A 25926-nucleotide genomic window follows, 5' to 3' on the forward strand; every position below is an offset into this window, starting at 1 on the left:
ATTTTTTCGTACACACTTCAGCAGTGTGTCTTACAAGTAAAAGTAAGACTAAAGTGTTATATAATAAAAAATTCATAAATGCTTTGTTAAGAAGTTATGACAAAAATATAAAATGTGATGTAAACGATGTTGAATATACCTATGTTTCGATCTCAAAGTGACGCCCGCCTTTGTTGAGACACTTTTGGCATCGGTGTACTATTGAATTTATTGTTGACTTCAGTTGGTTGCGATTTTATCGAACCTCTTCGCATACGATATTGATTTTTGTAGATAATTCATCTCTTGTACATACGTATTTCTGTATCGTAAACTTTCTCTTTTAGAGTGCCCCATAAGTAAAAATCTAAAGGGTTAAGGTTAAGTGACCAATTTCTTGGCCCCCCTCGACGAATCCATTGTTGGGGATAGTGTCTATTAAGTCAATTTTTTACACGACTTTGTCATATCTCTCATAGTTCATATCTTTCTTATAACTTCTTAACAAAGCATTTATGGATTTTTTGTTATATAACATTTTAGTCTTAGTTTTACTTGTAGAACATACTGCTGAAATGTGCTGTTGATGTTTACATCTTTCGTTCATTCGACAGTTCCCTTAGGAATCAGAGGGATATCGAAAATGCTTTTGAATAGTTTTTTTCCTTGCAAAACATTGGGGAAAAATATTTCTAATAAAAGTATCGAACGTCAACAAAGATTCTTTGAAACTGAATGGTTAGAAACCGCGGAAACTGTTCAGTTGACCCATTATTTCGAATAAAATATCAAAGTCGCCCAACAATCGCAACTATTTAAATTCTATAAAATGGTGTCGCGCCCAAACGAATGAAAACAAGATTTGTGGGATGGCAGGGACCGTTGGATTTGAAAATAAATATTTAGGTGTTTGCATTCCCGTGTGGTTTTGCACAAGCAAACCGTCGGTGAGGGTAATCAATCATTTTTATCCGTGTAAGTAATTTGCGGCGCAGCGGCGAACGTAGATTCGCGAGCACGCTGGCAAACGCTGTCTGTCGAATTTCGAAAGCTCCGCCAGGGGACCAGAGCGCTAAGATACCGCCTAAGGTGCTTGCAGTCTCCCCGACGACGGCGAGCCGAGTTTAGTGTCGCTCCATCGTCCACGGTTTCGTCGAATCGTCATCGTCGTCGTTGCGCGAGTTCTCGCGCCGTGACTCCTTCCGCGATAAATTCTCGTGTTCCCTCCTTGGCGATCTTCTCGGAGCTTGGTGCGGTCGAAACGGTCGGATATACCGGGTGTGCACGCGAGTTAACTCGCAGTTGAAAATAAACGAGCGGGAATTTGTGTGGCCGCGCGGAGGAAATGCGGGTGTCCGATCGTCGCCGGAGCGATTATTCGGAAACGTAAATACGCGGATGTGCGCTCGGGGTGAGATTAAAACGAACGCTCCGGATATTACCTGTTGAGCTATAACGGTGCCCGTCAATTTCTGAGCCTCCGTCGCTAGCGCACCGGCGCACTCGTGGAAATTCCGCTTTCACGGAAACGATTTGTTGCATGAGAAACGGCCGAGATGCGAGAGAAAGCGATGAGCTGCGTCGTCGAGAGCCCGGAAGAACAGCGCGAATGGATCCCCATGAAATTGTAGGTTAATTTTACTTGCTCCCGTGATTTCTCGGTCTCCCTCCCTTGTTCTGGCACCGAGGCTCGAAGTTCCCTCATTAAGAACGCTATTAGCCTGTGGGAACAGTGGTGGATGTTCATCGCGAAACACGGACCGACCACGACCGATAGAAGTTTTATGAATTTTTCCTCTGTTTCCTTTGCACCACTGTGCAACGTTGTTGGTTGTCTTATTGTTTCGCGAGTGTAACAAGACACGTGGAACTGTGCACTATCCGCGAAAGAAACAAACGATCCGAGCGCTCGTTGAAATTACGATTAATTGCGACACGGTTGCTCGAAGCACCAACAAATTTTAGTTATTTTTCGCGAGAGGTACCAAGTGGTTTGCGAGAAAAAGGGAAATGTCAAGTTTTAACATTTCTCAGGAAACAAAAATTTACTTCTCGATTTAATGTCGCAACTATATTTTTATATAAGTATTTAACCTCATTTTATTTTGCATCGTTCTAAACTTTTACTTTAAATTTTATTTCTATCTCTATTTTTTTCACGTACACCTCAATTTCTTATAATTGTAAAACTCATAACCAGTGATGTAAAGCGTACGTAAAAGCGTTAAATATGTTTAACTCGAAATTTGTTAAAATTGTCATTTCTCCATTTTTTCCTGTAGACTCTCCAAGTGTGTTATATTTCAGAAAGTGGGTCAATTTTTACCCGTAGTCTGTTTCTGTCACCGAATGTTAGAAGATTAAATTTGTTTTATAATTGTGGCACTATTTTATTTGTCATCAAAGAACGCATGTACCAAAAGTAGTCCTTTAATTCAAAAGAAATATTTTGTACGAAGGGGCCATTAAATGGTTTCGAATTAGTTTCTTGCAGGAAAAGAGGAATTTTTACAAATAAGCAGTAATAAAGCTGTTCGAAAGATAAAGATAGATTATAAGTTACAACGGAAAATTCATTATTGAATAAAGACAGTTCCTACCATAAAAGAATCACTTTTTATTATATTCGCACGTTGAGAAACGCGCAAATTTCTTGGCCAATCTAATATAAAAATAGGTAATGCAATATATTGTAGTTTTTTTAATTATCAGTTCATTCAATATCAACGAGTAAATTAGACATTATAGTTTTCAAATACATTTGCTTCAATACGTATGCCCAGACAATAGGTTTTTAACTCTTTCCTTATACTAAAAAATAGAGTAGATGCGATCCATAAAGTTAAAAAATCTATTTTCAAATTCCGCAAGCAATTTTTTTACGCATGGTGACAGTTTCATAATTCTAATTTTCTTTTTCAGTTCAGTTCATTACTTTAAAATAATTTACAACGTGCTGACAAATATACCAATTTACCTTTTTATAATTGTGACATAAATAATTAGATTTACATGTAAAGCTCTCAAGTGCTGAAACATATTAGTCAAATTGATTATGTCTTTGCAACTATCGCATTTGTTATTTATTTAAGAAATAAATAAATTTGTCAAAATGTCTTTATATTATACTAATATTTGAACTAGTATTTGCTACGCATTTTACAAACTATGTATATTACTCTAAAGTTATTCCTAGCTTTCAAGTACCATCTGTCTTTTTTCAATCGTAGTAATTTAGATAAGTAAATGCAAATTCTATTTGCAGTAAGGCACTGAGTTAGCGACGGCTTTCGCATAATTCTAAATAGGAACACACGATGTCAGTGTTGAAAACCTCCAGATATAGAATTTCGGTACAGTCGAATAAAATTAGATTTTGTGATCCATCAAGAGAGTACGAGACCTATTTCAAGCCATATATTTGGTCCTTATTAACATTTTTCATGATTTTTCTATTATTCTTGGCTGCCCAAGAAATCTCGTAACATATGTCAACGGTCTAATTCAAGGATCTTGTTATAAAAATTTATTTTTAAATTCTTTAAAACAATATTTGTATGCCTATTCCTTTTTAAATTATCTATGTTTAGAATCTATCTTCCTGTTCTTTCTATTCATATTTAAAGATAAATTATCTGCAATACGAGAAACTTTTTTAAAAATCACATTCAAAATTGATAAATTTAATTTCATATAAACCAATTTGGAAAAATGTAGAATTACTGATTAAACAACATACGTAATATTCACTAAGGCTGGAAAGCACGATTACGTTTTTCTTTAAATGGTTACAAATGTTACAATACGTTTCCTTCGTTTATCCAATAAATAATTTCGATACTAATCAATATAAAGTTGAGGGTAATCCAGAGACCCAATGTCACGGAATAGTAAACAGAATTTTCAATCAAATCAGGACGTATCTACATAAAATTATTATTAACGTTTCACTTGCGTATAATTATATAACTTTGTTTTGAAGAAAATCATACTCAACATAGTCGAAACGTTGCTCTGAAGTCCAATAAGTGACGAAAGTCCAATATGTTTCTGGTTTTTTAGCAATTCTTATACAACGACACTTATGAAATATTTCGTCTTTAAATAATCGCAAACCGTATTTGTTGGTGACTATTTTTGTCTGTTCTTCATCAGCAATCATTTAAACCGTATAAACGATCCTTCCAGGAATAACTTCGAATTCGAGTTTGTTCGGGGAACGTTTTTGTCGATAAAGATCGAATAATGAGTGAAAACTCGAGCCATTGTTAAGTTTCTACGGTGTCGTGTTTCGCTTTCCAATCAAGAATGGCCAAAACTGCCAAGCGTCGCGCGATGGAGACTGTCTGAAAGGTGGAGACTCTTACGACCTGACAATCGTCGATGATATTTCTGAATTTGATGACCAGGCGGCTTTCAAAGACTATCGCCATCTTCGTGGCCACCTGAAGAGGACTCCTCGAAGGACGAGAAACGAGACAAGGGAAGTGAAAAGGTCAGGCGACCAGGCTCTTTTCGTAACAAAGGGTGGTTCCTTTGCAGACGGAGAAGGTCGAATTCACGGCAGTCTGTTCGATATAATCCAGTCTCTGTTACACGGAGGGGCGAGAAAGAATCGCGTAGATAAGGAACATTGTCGGGGGCAAACGTCCACTTTTCGCGATAGACTGGCTCGACGGCTATTCGAGATCGTAGACCTCGTGTTTGGAGAACCTTGAACGATTTCCGTGCGATTTAACGCGCGTACTTCTCGAGCTACCTTGACTTCGTACAAACAGACTCTGTTCCATTTTCCTACGTCCGATTAGGAATTACGGGATAAAATGCTTGGATAAAAATAACGTTAGATCGTTGAAAGTGATTGGAACTTGCGGTATCACGGGAGTTCAAATTCGATTCTTCGGACGTTGCCAAAGGGTTTCGATTTCGTGGGAACGAGCGTCGTTTTCTCGATCATAATACTAAAGATAGACAAGTTCGATGAAGGTAAATTGCATCGTTGTTGGATATCGTTGAACTCCAATTCGGGAAACCTTGGGAGATTTCATCCTCGAGAGCCGGTATACATATTCCCACGGCGCATTGACTTCGCGAAAATAGATGGCTCCTGTCCATCTCTCGTCATCCCGATCGGGTCTGCGTTATAGTCGCGCGTAATTAGGGTCATCCGGAGTAAACCAGGTGAACGTTTCCCTTCCCGTTGCCTCTTTTCGGACGCTTGACATTTTCCTGGGACAGTCACGTGGCCGTTTTTGGCAAGTACACCGGACGGACGGGGTTCTCGCGATTCGCAAGCCCGAAAGCACACTTCGAAAAGGGAGCGAACCTGAGAGAGAAGAAGGGACAGAGACACGAAGGAAGGAGAGAAAAGCGCATGCTATTTCTGTGCACTGCTTGGCCTGCAGCACACGTTGCCACGTCACAGGGGCATTGCACTCGGTGACGTCACGAGGGCACAGCGTCATCGACCAATTGGAGGGAGCCGTTAACCCATTAACCACTCGGCTGTTCGTTCCACTGCGGTATCGTGACCTCCTCACTATCCGCCAATCGTTTCGCCAGGTACCGGGACCTCATCACGTGATAATTGACAGATATTACTCGATTATTCCAATTCCTATTTTTAATGCTACCTTCCGCCGTGTCAATCGCACTTTGCACAATTTTTATTTCAATTCGTTCCAATTTCCAAGGTTTTGGATACTTGTATGGTTATATACAGGCTGCTCTACATTTTTCCGTACATACTTCAGCAGTGTGTTCTACAAGTAAAATTAAGACTAAAATGTTGTATAACAAAAAATCCATAAATGCTTTGTTAAGAAGTTATGACAAAAATATAAAATGTGATGTAAACGTTGTTGAATATACCTATGCTTCGATCTCAAAGTGACGCCCGCCTTTGTTGAGATACTTTTAGCAGCGACGTGCTGTTGAATTTATTGTTGACTTCAGTTGATTGCGATTTTGTCGAAATTCTTCATACGTGATATTGATTTTTGCAATTAATTCATCTCTTGTACGTATTTCTGTCCTGTAAACTTTCTCTTTCAGAGTGCTCCATAAGTAAAAATCTAAAGAGATAAGATCAGGTGATCTAAGGGGGCAAGAAATTGGCCTCCCTCGACCTATCACGTGTCTACTAACACGTTGACTGCCACACCAAAACCGTACAATTTTTTACGAGACTAAAACTTCGATTTTAGTCAATTGTAAACTGTATAATTTAAAATTTGCCTTCGGTACTTATTTTCCTAACCTCGCTAAACTTCGTCCTTTTCAAATTTATTTAACATTTCAATTTCAATTTCAGAATGAATTGTTTTATTTCCATAGTGGGAAAGACTTGTCACCCATATATCTAGCCGTTTTATTTTCTAACAATGGCGGGAGATTATTTGTTGAAAACGTTAGAAAAGATTCTCCCGTGAACCGCTCAGGAAGGAAATAAGGTCCGATTAAGAATTTATGATACATGCTCAACCAAACATTGCATTTGAATTGATGCTGAAATGATCTTTCTCTCACAACATATGGATTCTCAGTTGCCCATATATGATTATTGTGTAAATTAAATATGCCTTCGCGTGTAAAGATAGCTTGGTTAGTCCATACCACTTTCGATTGGAAAAGATTCCCTCTGTTTACAATATTTATGTACCATTCACAAAATTCCATCCTCTTAATGAAGTCACTTGGTAATAAGTTTTGCACATAAGTGTAATGATATGGATACATGTTAGTAGTTTTCAGCGTTCTCTAAATAGCGCTTTCGGTTACTTGTAGCTGACAAAAAGCACGACGAATACTTGATGTAGGAAAATTTTCGAAATAATTTTCAATTCTTGCAGATCGTTGCGTATTCTGTAAAGATGAAGCTTCATTTCTCTTAGACAAAGGATGAAACGAGCCCGTTTCATACAACTGCTGATGAAGTCTAGTAAACACTGTGTGATACAGTGGACGAAATTACTATAAAAACACCATGATTTTTAATAAGAATTTAAATAATTTTGATGACATAATGAAAGGAATGATTGGAAATAATTAAGATGTAATAGAAGCTGGAAAAGTAATGTACAGATCTGGAGAAAATAGTTTATTTTTATCGTAAACAAGTTTAACACGTGGAAATATGGCGAAATTTGTATAAGAACAGTTTTTTAAATTTGCCTCAGAGAATTAAATTGAAAAATTACTAACTGATACTACCTTAATTATATCAAATATTCTGTTTTTCATACTATTAATTAGTTTCTGTAATGTTGTTTCTTGAATTTTATTCTATATGATACTTTTCTATTAGGAAACATTTCATGATACTTTCTAACGGCAGCTCTAGAATTTCCGTCACATAAGCCGTATACGAAATGAATATCTGTCTACTCTCGATTTGAAAATACTTTTGGCATTTTGAACATTTTAATTCATTCGCAAGACACAACGAGACTAAAATTACGTTCATAGTACAGTGTAAGACTTGCCGTCATAGAGACTCAACATTACAAAAACAGTAAACATATAATAATTTACATGTTTATGTTACTTAACATCGACACTAGATACACATCTCGTTTTATCTTGTATTAAACTGAGAGGAACGGCGTTATCATATCTTTCACATTTTATATTTTTGTTATAACTTCTTAACAAAGCATTTATGAATTTTTTATTATATTACATTTTAGTCTTAGTTTTACTTATAGAACACACTGCTGAAGTGTGTACGGAAAAATGTGGAGCACCCTGTATATATTTAGACACTTCATGTGTGCAGTATTCGAGCTTCCACTCATCACTGCCTCGAGTCACTTTCTATCGGTGAACACACTATGCTTTCTTATGCATTCAATATATATTTTTGCTCATTCTAAAGTTTTCGTTTTTACACTATCTTCTTAAAGGTCTTTTCCCGTACTTTCTTATGTGGAATTCCTGTTTATTATTATTTGTTTCGCCAGCTGATTGAATACCTGAAGTCCTCTTTTGAGGCTATTAGTTGTTGGGGAGAATCCCTGTTTATTCCGATTTACTCGTATCGGTATTCTTCATATTCCAAGCATTCGAAGATATGCTTAGTGCTGTTTCTCTTTGCGTGTTACAAGAGGAGCATTTTAGGTTGTCAACTGCTCCTCTGTCAAACAATGAGGCATTGATGGAACCATACTCCGTTATCAGGTACACGCACTCTCTGCCCGGAGAAAACCATTGGTTTTCTCTTTTGAAAGATACGTGCCCTATGAAAGAGAACATTGCCCTTCCGTGTGTGGAGCTTGTCCATCGGTGCCACTTTTCGGTTAGGTGTGCCTCTATTCTGATTGTTTCTTCTTTGATATTTATATCAGCTGGGTTACTTGAATAGTTAGCTAACTTCACCCATAATAATAATAATAATAATATTTCTCCCCCACCTCCCGTGAGTAGGCGTCCTTACAGATCCGCCGTAGCACGCAGACATAGTCTATTGTGTCTCCTCCGTAGCTCGTCGTCCACCTTCCTCCAAAAGAGGAGCAGGTCTTTCACTGGCAGCGCTCTGATCTGTTCCGGGCTCCAGAAATCCAGATCCCAGCACTAACTCCACCCATAGATTCTTTAAATTCTTTCGTTCGGCTGCACAGGAACATTTTAAAGTTTTACTTCAGGTGGGCTGTTACATGGACGAAACGCTTATTTGGATTTCGTTCCAAATTGTAAGGCTTTTGAGATTTACTTGGTTAGATAAATTCGCTATTAGTTCCTCCAAGTGGTTTCAGGGCTGGGGTATTTAGCTGCATAGGAACCTGTTACGGTTTCAACCATGGGTGGATTTTTATAGAATTTTTATTTGAAGTTAACTTCCAGTTGCAAGCCTTTTGAGATCTGTCTGCTTAGGTAACTCTAGTGATACACTCCTAATATGCTTTCAAAATGGAAGTATGATGCTTCAATTTCAGACGAATCTTTAAAGAATGTTTCTTTAAACTTAATTACAAGTTGCAAGGTTTTTAGGTTCTATCTGGTTAGGTCTGTAGCGGTCATTGTATAGCCACTACGCCCTTGCCAGAGTATGAATGGGAATGGAATGTAAGGATAGTTTTAAGCTTTCTATTTTTCCATTTTTCCCAGGGTCTCGTGCGAGCCTGGTCGTCCTGTTAAACACTTGGCGACCAGAGCCGTGCGAGGCGTCTGTTTTCCCTCAAGGTTTCGCCTGGGCCTCGGACCACCCTGATCCGGGCCCGGCGAGCCTCTTGACTTTTATGACTCTCTTTCGCTAAACTTTTCCTACACTGAGTATTTTCCAGTTTCGTTTTTCCGTCTTTCTGTCCTGTCTCTTTTTCTCTACCTTTGCTATTAGGGTAAGAAATTGTATATATTCAGGGGACGTGAGAAGAAAACCCCCAGTCTATTTTAGACCTCAGTCTGGCTAAGACGTCGCGCGTTTGCGAAGCCAGTTATAGTGTCGATTTTACCTACGTGTGGCTACACCCCCGACACCCGCGAAATAAACTCTTTAATAATTGTTGGGGTAGATTGAGGTTTGTCACTTGAACCTCCAGCCCCCTCAGGTCAATTCAGTAATAGTGTCGTTAAATGCTTACATGTTGGGACACAAATCGAACGAGTAAAATAATATTATATTAATTTGGCTTGTTTTAATCAGAAAAAAAGTGAAACACCCTTTCCTTTTGAAAATGGTAATGAGGTCAACTAGAAGCATTTTTCCAATTGTTCTTGTCTACACAACTAGTAGCTAGTAAAATATGTGATTTGTTATTTTGCTTTACATCTGAACTTGACTTTTCTCCACACATTCAAACTATTGTTGCAGAAGTTAATAAAACTTCTTGGCTTTATCAAGCGGTTTTTATGAACTCTTACGAATACATATTGCATTCGATTACTTTACTACTTATGTACTTGTGAGGTCACGGTTTGAATATGCATCAGTTATATGGTCACCTAACCTAATCAAACATAAACAGATAATAGAAAGTATACAATATTTATTCCATTTAATTCCTTTTCTTTCTAATTCAATCAGAGGAGATATAAGATGCCAGTCTCTCTTAGAGTTACTAAATTTCTATGCACCTCAGAGATCTTTTCACGCGTATTTTTATGCCACAGATTTATACTTTTAAATATGTAAATTCTGGTCCAATAACTAAATTCACCAAGTCAATGCAGAAAAAACTTGTTAGCATTATTACAAACCATATTATTTGTAATTCTTATCGTTTTATTTTTCTGTACTGTGTTATATTTATACTCAAATGGGGTTACTTGTACAATAAATTATCATTATTATTCAAATAAACGTTATCTATTATATCGAATAGTTATTAACATTATAAAGTTGGGTCTAAAAAGACCTAGTGCAAGGCTTAAATGTTTTCACGTTTGATCTATACAGCTGCACAGGAATCTCCCGACGCTTTGACTTCAAGTGGATTGTCACGGAATTTTTATTTGAATTCAATTTCAAGTTGCGAAACTTTTGAGATCTATCGGATTAAGTAAATCCAGTGTTAGACTTCTCGAGTGCTTTCATGTACGGGGTATTCATCTTCATAGGAATTTCATAACGCTTCAACTTCAAGTGGACTTTTACGCAAAGATAGCCACAAGTTTTATCTGAATAAACGATTGAATAACGAATAACAATTATTTTTAATTATAGAATGAAATATTTCATAATTAATAGATAATATCTTAAATGTTATATATTGCTATACGACAGTTTTGTTGGTTATTGTTCGAATAAAATATTGCCAAACTTTGCTTTTATGGCATTTTTATTGGGATTTTACCCCAAATTGCGTGGCTTTTGATATCTGTCTGGTAAACCCAGCGCTAGACTCCTCGAGTGCTTCCAAGTTCGGTGTATTCAGCTGCACAGGAACCTTCTGAAGCTTTTAATTTCAGGTGGTCTTTTCCTGAATTTTTATTTCGATTTCATTCCAAATTGCGAAGCTTTTGAAGTCCACTTCGTTGAATAAATTCGGAATTGGATTCTTTCAGTAGTTTAAGTTCGAAGTACTCGGCTGCACAAAAACTCTACTAATTGTAAGTGCGTTGAATGTATTAATGCTCGAATAAGGATCAATCAATTTCGTAATTCTGTCAGTACGAGGTAATTTTTTTCCTCGATAACTTAAAAATTTAATTCAGAAACGATGATTTATTGGCCTACGATGATGGTCTTCTTTTTTAATAGTAAATCACATAAACATAAGCAATGATCGAAACAATTCATTATCAAAGAGAAGTACTGATTTATTATTTATTTATTTAATCCTTGCCTAGTAGGCTTAGGATGATTTCCAGTTTACATGTTTACTTTTTCTATATAGTAAGCTATAATTATCCATAAACCTTTCCATTATTTACGGTAACAGAGAGAAAAAATTCATTACATTAAAATAAAATTTATACACTGGATAAAGTAGTTTCTAGATGTACGTTAGTTTTCTACATTTTCTTGGTGTTCGTGCTTCAACGTGGTAAATCGCTAAGCATTAATACACTAAAAGCAACAAAAGTAGGAAAAACTATAATTGAAAAATATGATAAGAATAATCTGACATACCGAATTAACTATTTTATTTTTTCCTCGCCATTTCTGAGCACTGTATCGTTGACCAGTTAGATCGATGTGTAAACCTTTGCGGGTATCAGCTACCCTAACTCTAGTTTCGTTGTTTCCAAGCGATTTCGAATTCACTCTATTCGTATGCAAAAGGGCTTCGTTTGGAATCCAATTAGAAATCAGTATAGATCGAGTTCCGTAATTTAGTGTTTCTAAGTGAAACGTGACTTTGGCAATTCTTTTCGAAGGTTTCTTAACTCAGGTGTGGCGATTATCAATTATCAGTTCGGCGGCTCGTGCACAAGGTCAGCGTGCAAGCACGCAATAGCTGGATCAGGAAGGGCCATGTGTAAATTAGTCGCACGAATTAGAGTGGACTCGATGTATTTTTGGAGAAGGGGACCACCCCGTGTGGATGCTTATTTATAGTAATCGCTCGGTAGTACGCCGGTGCAATTTTAGAAGTTCATTTGGCTATCTTCGCTCTGGTCGTGTTATTATCGATGCTCGACCCTTCTTTTTCTGTCGATCAGTCGTGACACGAATTTCTTTGATTGTTCGCCAGCCAGGTTGTCCCATTCGAGTACGCTGTTTCGCGCGTTCCGCGACGAGCATCGATTTCCACGTTCCGATTTCAAACTTGCACGATTCGATTACTGTCGCCTGCGAAATTATACCGTCCCTTTCGGACCTTAAGGTGTGCAATTTTCGTTTAAAAATGTGGCTAAACGTTTCGCTTCGTGTCGTGACGTCTAAAAATATAGCAAGGCGACCTTCGAGATTGTGTCGGATATTGCAACTGTGTCGAACGAATTCCGCAGGAAGAACCGTTCGCGTAAAATACATGCAAGGGACAAGTTTCTGTCAAAAGATTCGTGTCAAATTGTTTAAATAATTACGTAAAAGTTGTGTCGCTTAGAAATTGTTGACGGATTTGAAATCAGCGTGTCGCAAGTCTAAACAAATGATATCGAACGTGTCAAGAAGTGAATAATTTCAATTTAAATAAAAAATTTCAAGTTTAACATATAATTGCATGGATTATGTATTTTTTTATATTTTATGACACGTTAGCTTTAATCTAAACAAAAAATCATCTCATTATCTCGTTTGTATCAAAAGTTCTACGATTTTGACACTAACTTGGTCAATTTTTCGATAGATGAGATAAATACACTTTCTTACTTTCTTATCTTTTATTTGCATGAATTCAATCCCTCTTTCTCTGCACTTGACGTATTTTTATCGTTTGAAATTACTCCTCTATCCAAAAAGTTGCTTTGCACTAATGGCGAAAACGTTATAGTAACAAAATAACAAAAATTAAAGTTTCTCAGACAACCACCCGATCGACTTTTATGTTCGCGCAGTCATCATTTTGATCGTCGAGAGCGAACGACTAGAAATTTTTCTTTTAACTTTCGTTTCAAGTTTGGGGGAAGCTACCTACAGTTCGATGAAAGACGAGAGACCGCGGAAGAATTTTTTTCCAGCACGCGTTCCTCGGCTATTACAAAGCACCTTAGAATTCTGCACGTGTGAGAACATTAGAAGTATCAACACGAGTTTATTAGTGTCTGCACATCGCCGAGCCGTCTCGAAATAGATACAGACCATTGGACTCTCTCGAGGGCGTAGTCATCACAAAACTGTTACATGCTCAGGAACTGTTACACTAACATTCGTCATACAGCGGTCCGACGTGCAAGAAGTTATCATCGAGTTCCTAACATCCACCCCAGTTTACCGAACCAATAGTTAAATCTTGCCTTTGTTGCGTCGGAGACGTCATCTCGCGTCGCAAGTTTGTTGCTCTTCCAAGAAAATATCAATCCCTCTGACGAATATTTTGCCCTGAACAATTTCAGGTCTAGTATTCGTACTGTGATTTAGAATTTGATAAATGCCTAAAAATTTATCTTCACTAGAAGCACCAAACACCTGTCCACGTCGACGAACATCGTTGCAACGTAAAAGCTTAGAAATTGCTTCAGACAGCGCCGCATAGCGTTTGCGAGGCTTACAAGCCACCCCTGTATTTGTAACTATGCAGAAAAGGGTTTATCGATTTAGATAACATTGTAATATGCTACTTCGGGTAACTTTTTCGTAGATATGTAGTTTAGCTTGATTTGTTATTTTTTTATTTACTATGTTGTATTGCTGAATGTCAAGATAAAAAAAGTGAGTTTTAATTGTTATAACCAACTATCAACGATTCTTCAACAGGTAGAACTTCTCGAATTATAGTATTTTTTGCTATTCAACACACGGTCAAATGAAATATAGAACACTAGAACAACTTTAACTAAAGTAATTTAAAAAAATCTTTGAGCACGTTTTGTCGAAATTTTGTTAAGGGTGTTTCGTGAGAAAATTGTTTTCTGGCAAACAGCCAACTGTTTGGCTATATTCTTTTCTACGCGGAACTTCTTCTTTCCGCATTATGGTGAAACGCCATTTTTCTATGTCAAAACTCTGCATGGTACGCGGTAGATGAAGCTCGTGTGGACAACGTGACAGCGACCTCGAGTCATGCCGCGAGGCATACGCCGTATCGTAGCTCCCTAAAACGAGCCTTCCGAGAATCGATCGGCAGTGTTTTATCTGCCACACGGACTATTGGTTTTTTTTCACAAGGAAGAAATCCTCGAGACGATACGTTTGTTGAAAGGGCACTCTCTGCGTCTCTCCGATACTCGTGTTCCTTTTCTTAGCAAGAAAGTTGCGCTGAATGGGCTCCGGGTACGTTCACCCACGTTGGTTGCGCATCCCTTCCGTTTCTCAGGGCCTGCTCTCTTTTTCTCTAGCTTGTCCGGCCCTCCCCCGTCTCGGTTCAACCAGAGTTCCGTTAGCCTCCTTGTCGGTTTGAAAGCTACAACCACGAGGACGTAACGAGACCGGACTACTCGACCGAAACAAAGCAAGTGTTCTCAACGTCCCCCGGGTAACGCCTCGCGGTCCTTTAAACTACATCTTGGATTTTGATCAACAAAGTCGTTCGCGTGCCGGCTTTTACAGATTTTTCTCCGCGCGGAATTAACGAAGAGGCGTGTACACGAGTCGCGAAAACGAACGCCTCGCTGGAATCGTCGAGCGACTCTCTTATTCTTCTTTCTTCTTTCGCGCTGACTGGAGGGTGGCTTCAATTAAGTTAGAGTACCACTGGAATTCTCGCTGGTTACTTGTTTCGTTTAGACATTCTTCAAGGTTCAACTTTTCCGCGACCAAGAGAGGAGAAAATAAGGCTACTGAGGACGCGTCTCTGCACCGGGCTGTTCCCTCTGCGAGTTTCCTCGCGGGTCGTTTGGTTTTACTCGCGAATGGTAATCGATCACGCGACGCTGGAACCGTAACCGCGTACTTGGCTCCCGGCAATCCCTTCGGCGTCACTTTAATTAACATTATTTCGTCATGCTGTTCCTTCCTTCCGCCCTTCGAGCGACCTGAAACTTAAACAACCAGAACCTAATGAAGCCGGAACAAAAGCAAGCGTCCTCGTCTTCTCGGCTGCGCTTACTTCGCTGACTGTAATTGAGATCATCATTAAGGGGTATTTCTACTTTGTCGTCCGGAAAAATAGATAATGTTTGGAACATTGCAAAAATAACAACTACTCGACACGAAAATCTCAATTTTTATCCACTGATTCTTTTAAACTCGAATAACACAAATTTCTACAAAACTTTTTAAAAAATTAGTTACGACTCGTTAAAAAAGTCAAGAACAAATTGCAGCTGTTCGAAAATCTGATACAAAACGTACGAATCTCATTCGATTAAATGTAGTTGTGACTTGTAGTAAAATTAAGAGAAAAAGAAGATATTGAAGAATTTTCGAAACACTTTACTCGACCAAAAACCTTTTCTTCTTCTTCTTCTTCTAGTTTTCTTTTATGCCGCATCGACATCTGGGTCATTGGCGACGATTAACGGTGCTGCTTCTCACATTTGTATCGTTAAATTTTGTGCCATAGATTTGAGTTGCTCACAAATTTCAAAGTGTCCCTTATACAGGGTGTTCGGCCATCCCAGGGAAAAATTTTAATGGGAGATTTTAGAGGCCAAAATAAAACGAAAATCAAGGATACTAATTTCTTGATTGAGGCTTCGTTAAAAAGTTATAGAAACATTTGCGGTGAAGAATTTTTTTCTCGAGAGTGTGTAGGATTTCGGGGGTATGTCTATTCACTAAAAATGATTGTAATTGATCTCTGCAACCGAAAATAATTTTTCCGTGAATGATTTGAAATTTTTTAATTTAATTTTGTAATAACTTTGTAACGAAGCCTCAATCAACAAATTGATATTCTTGATTTTCATCTTATTTTGGCCTCTAGAAACTCCCATTAAAATTTTTCCCAAGGTTGGCCGAACACCCTGTATAATACTTGAATGTTAGGGCCGTATCTGACTTGATGCCATAAACCTATCTTTGCTGGTCGAATTCTCTGCATTCGTACAGAATGTGGTTTGTTGTTAGTGGTGTGTCCTCACAGGAGCTGCAGTTTGGTGGGTCTCTTTTGTCAAGGATGTAGTCGTGTGTTATTTTTGTATGGCCACTTCTTAATCCGGACATTATAGTTTTTTCTTTATTGGTAATGAGACTGATGTTTACTTCCATGAAGAAGTCTTGTGTGATGTTGTGTATGTTGGTTGTTTTTGTTGTTTTCCATTTTGAATTCCATTTTTCATTTATCAAGTGCTTTATGTGGTTTATAAGGTCTTGGAATTGGAGTATGGGGTTCCTGTTCAAAGCCTGTTCCTTTGTCTGTTTTTGATGCATCGATATAGATTTTTGTATACATATGTATATTGAATTCAATTCTTGGAACTTACTTTGGTGTTCTAGTCTGCTGATTTCGAATTTTGATCTATCAACAAGGTTTGTATTTATTTGAGGGGTCTTTACCATCCAGGAAGCTATTTTTCCATGGTTTTGTTCTATGGTTAGGAAGGTTTTTGTGTCTAGCAACCACTTTTTTATTTTCACGTAAGGTGGGGTAGTTTCGACTTTCTTTCGAGTAGGATACTGTATCTATCATCAAATAGACAGTGATAAGTGGGATTGTCCGGTATGGAGGCAACTTTTATAGCATATTTTATGGTTAGGTATTTCCATCGTAGTTCTAGCGGCATTTCTTTCGTCTCGAAGAGGATACTGCTTATTAGGCATGTACGATGTGCGCCTATGCATATTCTTAAAGCTGTGTTACGAACCGGTTCTATTATTTTAAGACCATGATGTTTGGCTGAGTTATAAACTAGGGAACCATAGTCGATTTTGGATCGTATTAATGCTTTATATGTTTTCAAGAGTACTTCTTGATCAGCTCCCCAGTTCCTGTTGGTTAGTATTTTTCAAAAACTTTTTGTTTGATACAAGTACTAAGAACAGAACTTTGAACTAATATCGTAGAGTTCCGATTAATCAGAAACCTTGGTCGAGGTTCCAACAAGAAACTCTTTTCACTGTCCGCTTTTACAACTCGTTGCGCGTGTATTTTTGAAACATCGACCTCGTAAAGTCAGCTGGTCGCGCTTCTTGTTCCTTTCTTGCATGTGAGTCGACGACGTTCGCAGGAAACCATTCATCCGTTCAGCGGCGAACGAACCCTTGCCTTCTGCCAGAGTAGAAAACGCTGTTTCTGGTAATATCATTTAATACTTCCGGATTACGTGCACACACCTGTCCGACGATTTATGTATTTCCTATGTTCGCGATCGAAACTCCGGTGGTATCGATCAGGTGTCTAGGAAGTTATATTTCGAAGCAAACACTCGGGGCTAATTCTCGTTTTGATATCAATTAGCGATTCCAAAGCGTTCGATTCCGAATATACGTAAGCGGTTGTTCGAATTATTTTCGATGTCGGTCATCGAGAATAAAATGAAACCTATTGCTGAACGGCAGAACGATAGAACGAACTTTGATCTTTCGAGATCGGGGCTCGCAACACGCTCGAGCGTTCGGAAGATGAACAATTAAATCCTATCCCCGAAGCCTGGAAGTGCCATCAGCTAACGACGAACAGATTGAGTTACTAGAGGGACTTTAAAATTAATCAGTGCGCCGAGGTACGAGAGTTAACTGATAATGGTTAACTGATCAAAGGAACAAAGTGTCGGAAACGTCTCCGAGGCGAGACTCGTCTTCCCAGGTGATTCATCGACGACGTGAAACTTTAATACGTCGGTCGTCGACGAGCTGCGCGAAAAATAGAACGAAAATGGAAGATGCGAAAAGTACAACGATATGGTTCGCTCTTCCAGTGTTTCTTCCTCGCATGCTTGCATTTCAGTCGGATCTAACAAGCCAGCTGTGCGTGACCCGTCTGCGTGCGTAATTCCACCGAGACAAAGAGGAAAGGATGGAAAATGGAAACAGAGAAAGAAAGCTGCCAGCGGATCGATAGGACAGCTTGCTGTGACGTTGCCGAAGAAACCACACGTATTGCACATATTAGCCGCTATCTAGACACGAGGAGCGACCTGGAAGAACAGGGGATGTTCCTCGTTGACCGACCACTCGATTTTATTATCCTCCACGTTCTTTTAACCCTAATACTAACGGAAAGCTACTTTGTGTCGTACACCAAATTTAAATAACCTTAAACTTTCTATGCAGATTTATATGCTAATGATATTTTATGTATTATTACATTTTTAAATTGTATATTATAAAAGGTACCAGACTCTAGGTGCATAACCCAAAGTCACATGACGTTCTTGGAAAATTAAAATAAATAACTGTAAAGTTATATGCTAATGATATTTAAAACAGACAGTTTGATAGTTAGTCAAACTTGGTGCATGACCCAAAGTCATATCATTAAAAATATGTTTGATTTCTTTTTGGAAAATTAAAGTAAATACGTATAGATTACTGAAATTGCCTATTTTCTTTCCATATTAAAAAAAAATCAGGTTGTGTATAATTTCATGATTATATTGTACTCGGACGGACACTCGGTTTTCCAAGATTATTATACAAATTCTTTTAACCCTAACCCTACTGGGGAATGATTTCAGGTTAGATACCAAGTTTAAATACCTCCAAAGTGTATAACTAAATTGATATATTAATGACGTTTTATGTATCATTAAATTATAAAATACAAGGGGAGTAAGGGGTAGTTCATGTAATCGCCAACAAATTTCGTTTTTTATTATTGAGATCTTTCGTTCAACATTATTATTATTATTCATTTATTAACGGGAAAAATCCTTTAGTACAAAAAGAAGTAATATGTAAAGGCCAACAAAATAAAGATTATACAGAGAAAATATTATCGCTTAAAAAATTTTGAAAAATAGTTAATGTATAACACGCTGCAAGAATAGTTTTAGATTTGCTAAGGATTGTTCAATTATATCTATTTTTGTGTGTACGAAATTAATTTGTTATCCATACAATTTTGAGATCCATATGTTGTACGTTTGCTTACATAACAAAATAGAATGTAATTTGTTAGATATTTTGATGGTATACATATACAAAGGGAACCATTGAATAATTTCTGGATATGAAATATGGCCTTTGATTAGTTTACCTATGAACATAATGTCTGTAATTTTCCTTCTATTATGCAATATTTGAGGACTTGTACGTATTATTATGTGAGTCATAATTATGCGTGTCGAAAGGCATAGGGCAACCACTAGGCGAAGAAACTTGTGTTGCATTCTTATACACTGCGGATGTTTGTGCATGTATGGGAAATTTTAATTCTCAAAAAACTACAGAATGCACGTGATATACGAAACTATAAGAAATACTCGAAGTAAGATACGAATAATTGTATTTAGGAGTTGAGACAAACCTCTGCAAAGCTCCCATTTCATTAATTCTATTAATAAAAATATGAATTTGCATAAAGTTTTGCAGTCTACTAATAAGAAACTGCGTAACATAGTACTGTTAATTCGTTTTTATTGTACAAATTTTATAAACAATTATAAAGAAAGATATAAAATTAGGTACAAAGACGAGGTATATTATTAACTAAACTTTGACATTTAAATAAAATAATTTAATACTAACACGAGACATTGGCAATCGTATTTTTTCTTGAGTCTGTTAAACGATACATTGAAGGAACGATATTCCATATTCCAGGCTAGCTCTTGTCAGAGTATAATAGAATATTGTGTATGTTTACCCTATATTAGTACCAAGTTTCTTTTATAGAGCAACGACAACCTGATGAAACGAACCACTCTTTATTTGTTAATACAAAGAATTTTTCTGGGGTTGTGAAAGACCCTGACGCGTCGTTGGAGAGTTAAACGCTTGTGGATAGGTTTGTACTCTTTCCGACGAAGTGGGTAGGCTTTCGATTCGCAATCTGATCTCGCGTACGATGCCCATCGTCGCTGACGTTCCACGTCGATGACGTTCGGCATCGAGGGTCCAGGTGGCCAGTGGCATTCTTGGCACGCTTACACGGCCGATTACGCGCCAACAACGTGCCAGGGTGTATTCCATCTGAGCCGATTGTGCAACCAGGCCCGCGTTCGAATCGGGAATCCGAAGGCCTGCGCTTTCGTCCGCGGGACACACTTTCCTTTTGTCGAGCCCTTTTGGATCCGGTCCAAGGTACCTTGACTCGTAAACACGCTGGTTAATTAGCTGCGTCCGTGGAGCCGCGACAAAAGCTGCCTCGTCGTCGTCGTTGCAGTTAATCGTGTTCCCGTAGCTACGGGCTTCCGTGACCTTGACGCTGCCCACGCCTTGACGCGAGGATGCTTTTTACAACGGTTGCTCGTATCATATTTGCTACGGTAGGCGGAAAACGCGAAAGAATTCGGATTCGAGTTCGGCTTTTCCAACTGAACAGCTGCGCAATATCGAATCTCTAGTGTTTTGACATCGTCGATATGTTTACGTTCGAAATCGATACACCGTATGAGGAACGCCGTCGAACGATCATCGAGACACTATTTTAACGTTACCTTTCAGTTGCATCGAGTTACACTTGTTTAATTGTATTAAACATCTGTGCGTATAAGTAAGTCGCCGAGGGTAGGTATTGTTGCGATTTACTTTCTCCTTGAATGTTGGTTATTTTGATACGGAAGCTAAAGTATTCTCAGGTATCGAAATTGGTTACAAATTTGGATAAAGCTCCGTATATGTGTAAATATTCTTCTATCTTAAGGGGGGCTTCTACTATAAAACGCATCTTGTTTTTGTTTTCTTTGGTATCTTTTTATAAAGAAACTATGCAACTTCTTGCACTGTTTTTTTTATACATATTTGTTACTCTTTCAACAATATTTACAAATGTTTGCAACGTGAAATAGTCAAAATTAGTGGTAGCACAGAGTCTCGTATTCAATCGTGTATCAAAAACGTGTTCCAATGGTTTCCATGATTCCACCCGTTCTATTTGTCTAAAGCAAAAAAAAGGAAAAAGATTCTTAATCAGGATACATTTTTCTACAGCAGCTATTAGAAGAGCAGACAAAAATTAATAATTAAAAAAATGGCAGCATCTTGAAGTTGAAATGTCGATCCTTTTTCTGTGTTTAGTTTTAGCAGGCTACAAAAAAAAAACAATGATTCTGACTTCATTGTGGTACGGATTACAGTGACGCAACGAGTCCCACTGTTCAAACTTGATCGATCAATACGTATACCTTCGTTAATTTTAGGAGTTCGGTGGCATAATTTTGCACATATATTTCTAAGACTATATTCTTTAAGAAAATGCAAAGAAAATCGAACTTTTTGTCGGTTTACAGTAGAAAACCCCCTTAAAGAAGAGATGGTGTCGACTACTAAATCTGGAAGGACCACCCCGTTAAGGTACTAAACTATCCGATTGTATTCAATATTTATTTAAAACTCAACGATGTATACAAAAAAGTAGAATATTTTTTATTATTTCGATAAATTCGTCTAACGAGTATTCCCCAAGGATTTTCCATATGAATTGTATCGGGAAAACAAGCTGGCCATGTGAAATATTATAATATTAAAATTGAAAGAATGTACAGGGTGTTCTGCCATCCCTGGGAAAAATTTTAATGGGAGATTCTAAAGGCAAAACTAAGAAGAAAATTAAGAATACCAATTTGTTGATTGAGGCTTCGTTAAAGAGTTATTAACAAAATTATTGTTAAAAATTATTAATAAAATTTGTCCACCTACATGAATTTTTTTCTCGAAAGTGCGTAAGATTTCAGGGGTATGTCTATTCACCAAAAATTATTGTAATTGACTCCTACGACCGAAAGTAATTTTTTTAGGACGATTTGAAATTTTTATTTCATTATTCTAGAAGTTACGATTGTTTGAAAATTGGACCACTTTTGTGGGGGTTTTCTCACTTTACGGGTTTAAGGAACAACTTTTTCAATATTGTTAGAATTTCTACATATTCTACACTAAAATACGCGTTGTTTGCATTTTGAAACATTAAAATCCTCCAATCCGTTCAGAAGTTATGACGTTTTAAAGTTTCGGCGAACCATTTCTGGCCTCACATTAAATTTTCGGTAATGAAATTTTTTCTCGAAACTGCGAAGGATTTCGGGGGTATGTCTATTGCCCAAAAATGATTATAATTGACTCCCGCAGCCAAAAATAATTTTTTCAAAATGATTTGAAATTTTTCAATTTCACCGAATAATTTTCTGGTCGGTATGGAATTTTAAACATTAATAACTTTTTAACGAAGCCTCAATCAACAAATTGGTATTCTTGATTTTCGCCTTATTTTGACCCCCAGAAACTCTTATTAAAATTATTCCCAGAGGTGATCGAACACCCTGTATATGTATGTTAGGTCTACAAATTTATTCGGTGCTACTTTCTTTAAATTGGTCGTTTAATTACAAAAAATAAATTTTTTTACTGAAAATAATCCCCATCGTTTTCAACACCCTTAGTCCATCTATCAGGCAACTGACGAATCCCGTCTTGGAAAAACGATGGGGATTTCGAAGCGATAAATTCAACGATATTTTTATCGACGTCTTCAGCTGTTTTAAGCAGCTGCTAATCTGTCGGTGTCATATCTGGAGCGTATCGCGCGTGGAAAAACTTTCCTTTTATATGTCCAAAGCATATATGACGTCATTTGTTGATCTTATTGTATGTGGTATATTATATTACACTTTCTTCCGCTCGATTTCTTCATCCTGATAGCGATCGGAATTGACAGTTTCACCAGATTTAGACAGTTCGTAATAAATAACTTCCTTCGTATTCTACTAAACGCACAGTAACAATAGTTTTGCGCGTATGTTTTTTTTTGCAATTGATATACGAGGGCGGTCCGATAAGTACTTAGCCTACAAAAGAAAAACGAAAATTTTGGAAAAGTGGCGATTTATTTATCTACATAGTCTCCTTTCAGCTCGATACACTTGACCCAGCGATGCTCCAACTTCTTTAACCCGTCTGAAAAATACGTTTTCTGGAGGTCTGCAAAGTAGGCCTCCGTGGCGGCAATAACCTCCTCATTCGACTCAAATTTCTGCCCGGCGAGTGACTTTTTCAAGTTTGGAAACAAAAAGAAGTCGCACGGGGCCAAATCTGGAGAATACGATGGATGGGGCAGCAGTTCGTAGCCTAATTCGACCAATTTGGCCTTGGCGACGGCGGAGGTGTGAGCCGGTGCGTTGTCATGGTGGAAGAGCACTTTTTTCTTCGCCAAATGGGGCCGTTTTTCCTGCAATTCGGCGTCGAATCGGCCCAATAATCCGGCATAGTAGAGCCCTGTGATCATTTGCCCTTGTCCAGGTAGTCGATGTAGATCACACCTTTTGAATTCCAAGAAACGGTGGCCATCACCTTTCCGGCCGATAGGACAGTCTTCGCCTTCTTCGGAGCACATTCGCCGGGTGAAGTCTACTGTTTCGACTGTTCTTTGGTCTCTGGTGTGTACCAGTGGATCCATGTTTTATCGACGGTCACGAAACGACGCAGAAACTCCTTCGGATTGCGCCTAAACAGCTTCAAACACTGCTCTGAAGTGGTCTCACGGTTGCGCTTGTTGTCCGGAGTAAGCAAACGCGGCACCCATCGCGCCGACAGCTTTCTCATGCCCAATATTTCATGCAGGATATGACCCACGCGGTCTTTTGAGATGCCTACTGTCTCAGCTATCTCGCGCACCTTCAATCGGCGGTCTGCCAATACGAGATCGTGAATTTTTTTCACGTTATCCTCCGTGGTAGCCGTTTTCGGGGCACCTGGACGTGGCTCATCAAAAACTGACGTGCGACCACGTTGAAACTCGTTAAACCAATTTTTGACGGTCGCCATCGAAGGAGAAGAGTCACCGTACACAGCATCCAAGCGCTCTTTGATTTCGCTGCGCGATTTCCCTTCCAAAAACAAGAATCGAATCACCGACCGATATTGCTCTTTTTCCATTTTTCTAAAATACGCGGACACACCCGCTTCCACACGCGGTCAAAACAAAACTACGAGTCCGATTCGGCTGAAATTTTGACAGTAGCTGTCTACAAGAATGTACTATACGGTAGTAAATTTCTCTTGCGATCGTGGCGACCATCGGGTGGTGAGGCTAAGTACTTATCGGACTGCCCTCGTAGAAGGGTCATCCGAATAAACCCATGATTCTTTCCTTTGGGATTATCAAATACTCACTTTTCATCATCAGCGACGATTTTGTGCAAGAAATCTTTTCATGTAAACCTTGAAAGTAAAGATATAGTCGCCACATAGGGGCTCTGTTTGTTTTCTACACTGAGAACATGTGGAACCTGGTGGAAGTTTGACACACACCCGTAGCGTGCGCCTGTGGGTATGCGCAGAGGAACATGCGCGAGAGAGAACGCGCGCATGAGCGTTGTGTTGCTTTTGCCATCACGTTTTTGTCGTGTGGTCGTTGTGTGTTGTCGCGTGTACCATGCATCAATTCTGTATCATTAATCATTATTAAACATTTATATATATATGTTCCAACAATCCAACAAGGTTATGGGCCCAGGAACGGTTCCCTTGCGCGAATGGAAGTGGAGATAAAAGGACACGCATAAATAGAAAGAAAGGTGTATTTGAAAGTGAGGTTATGTGCGAATAACCACGTGTTCCAAAGATTATAAAGAAATAAGTTCAACAAATAAATAAAGAAAAAACATGGCTACTTCAATGCAAACTGATCGGATAGATAAATTAAATGGTAACAATTACCGGTCATGGAAGTTTAATGTGAAAATGGCTCTAGTACAACGTGATTTATGGCAATACGTGAACGGTGAAGTTGTTGAACCGATCGAGGACAATGAAGCAAAGGCAATCTTTAGACATAAAGAAGACAAAGCGTTGGCCACGATTGCACTAAGTATTGAGCCGGAACATCAAATACACATTATGGACTGCACAAAAGCATCTGAAGCTTGGGATGCACTAACAAAGGTATTCGAACCAAAGTCGAGGCCCAGAATACTACAGCTCAAGAAACAAATGGTTTCAATAAAGCTTGAGCATGATGAAACAATGATGTCGTATCTAGGAAGAATAAAGACATGCAGCGACAGTCTTAAAGAAGCAGGTCATGAAATCAGAGATGACGATTTATCATATGCAATGCTATGTGGATTACCAGATACGTATGAAGGAATTATCATGGCATTGGCGAACCTTGATGACGAAAAGTTTAAGTCGTCAGAAATAAAAGGGATATTGTTGAACGAGTACGACAGGAGAGCAGCAAAGGAGATCAGTAACCTCGAAGAAAGAAAAGAAGCACATCATCAAACCAGAGCAGTGTCTCATCAAACCAGAGAAGCGTATCATCAACCAAAGGAATATAGGAAGGATGAAAGGAAATGTTTCAAGTGCGGTAAACAGGGACACCTTGCACAGTATTGTAAAACAAGGACACAAAGTGCAATAACAAAGTGGAAACAGGGTACGTCTAATGATAAGCAGTATAAGCAGAAAGATATGTTTTTATCGGAACTAAACAATGTTCAATTAGATGATTCTTGGTTGATGGATAGTGGTGCGACTCATCACATATGTAAACATAGGGATTGGTTTGTGAATTATAAATCTATAGCGAATGAAACAATTTACTCAGCTGACAACAGGGTGCAAGATAATTTAAAAGCAATAGGAATCGGTGATATTAATATAGAGACTTACGTAAACAATAATACTTTTGATATAACTTTGAGCAATGTGTACCATGTTCCTAATGTAAGGAGAAACTTATTATCAGTTTCACAAATAGAGAATAAGCAGAAACGATTAATAATAGATAATCATAGATTAAGTATCCTAAATAAGAGAAATAAGACGATAGTGGGGGAAGCATTTTGTAAAAATGGGTTATATATCGTTAGAGCTAGTGTAACTAAAGGCAGATCAGATCGAATGGAAACACATATTGTCAA

At 38.2% G+C, this 25926-nt stretch overlaps 1 protein-coding gene across 10 annotated transcripts in view; it reads left to right on the forward strand.

The window, feature by feature from the left end:
- LOC122403096 (potassium voltage-gated channel subfamily H member 6) overlaps nucleotides 1-25926 on the forward strand; it is a 295338-nt gene that overhangs the window by 55160 nt on the left and 214252 nt on the right. The window contains exon 1 of one of the 10 annotated variants that reach the window (XM_043406422.1): nucleotides 1097-1606. The exons of the other annotated variants lie outside the window; for them this stretch is intronic. Within the exon in view, the coding sequence (XP_043262357.1) occupies nucleotides 1536-1606 (71 nt within the window). The 5' untranslated portion in view covers nucleotides 1097-1535. Of the gene's footprint in view, nucleotides 1-1096; nucleotides 1607-25926 lie in introns of those variants that run through there. 10 annotated transcript variants of the gene reach the window in all.

This window comes from Colletes gigas, unplaced genomic scaffold, assembly GCF_013123115.1.
Source record: "Colletes gigas isolate AHSC1104 unplaced genomic scaffold, ASM1312311v1 Colletes_gigas_Sc00044, whole genome shotgun sequence".
NCBI classification, from domain to species: Eukaryota; Metazoa; Arthropoda; class Insecta; order Hymenoptera; family Colletidae; genus Colletes; species Colletes gigas.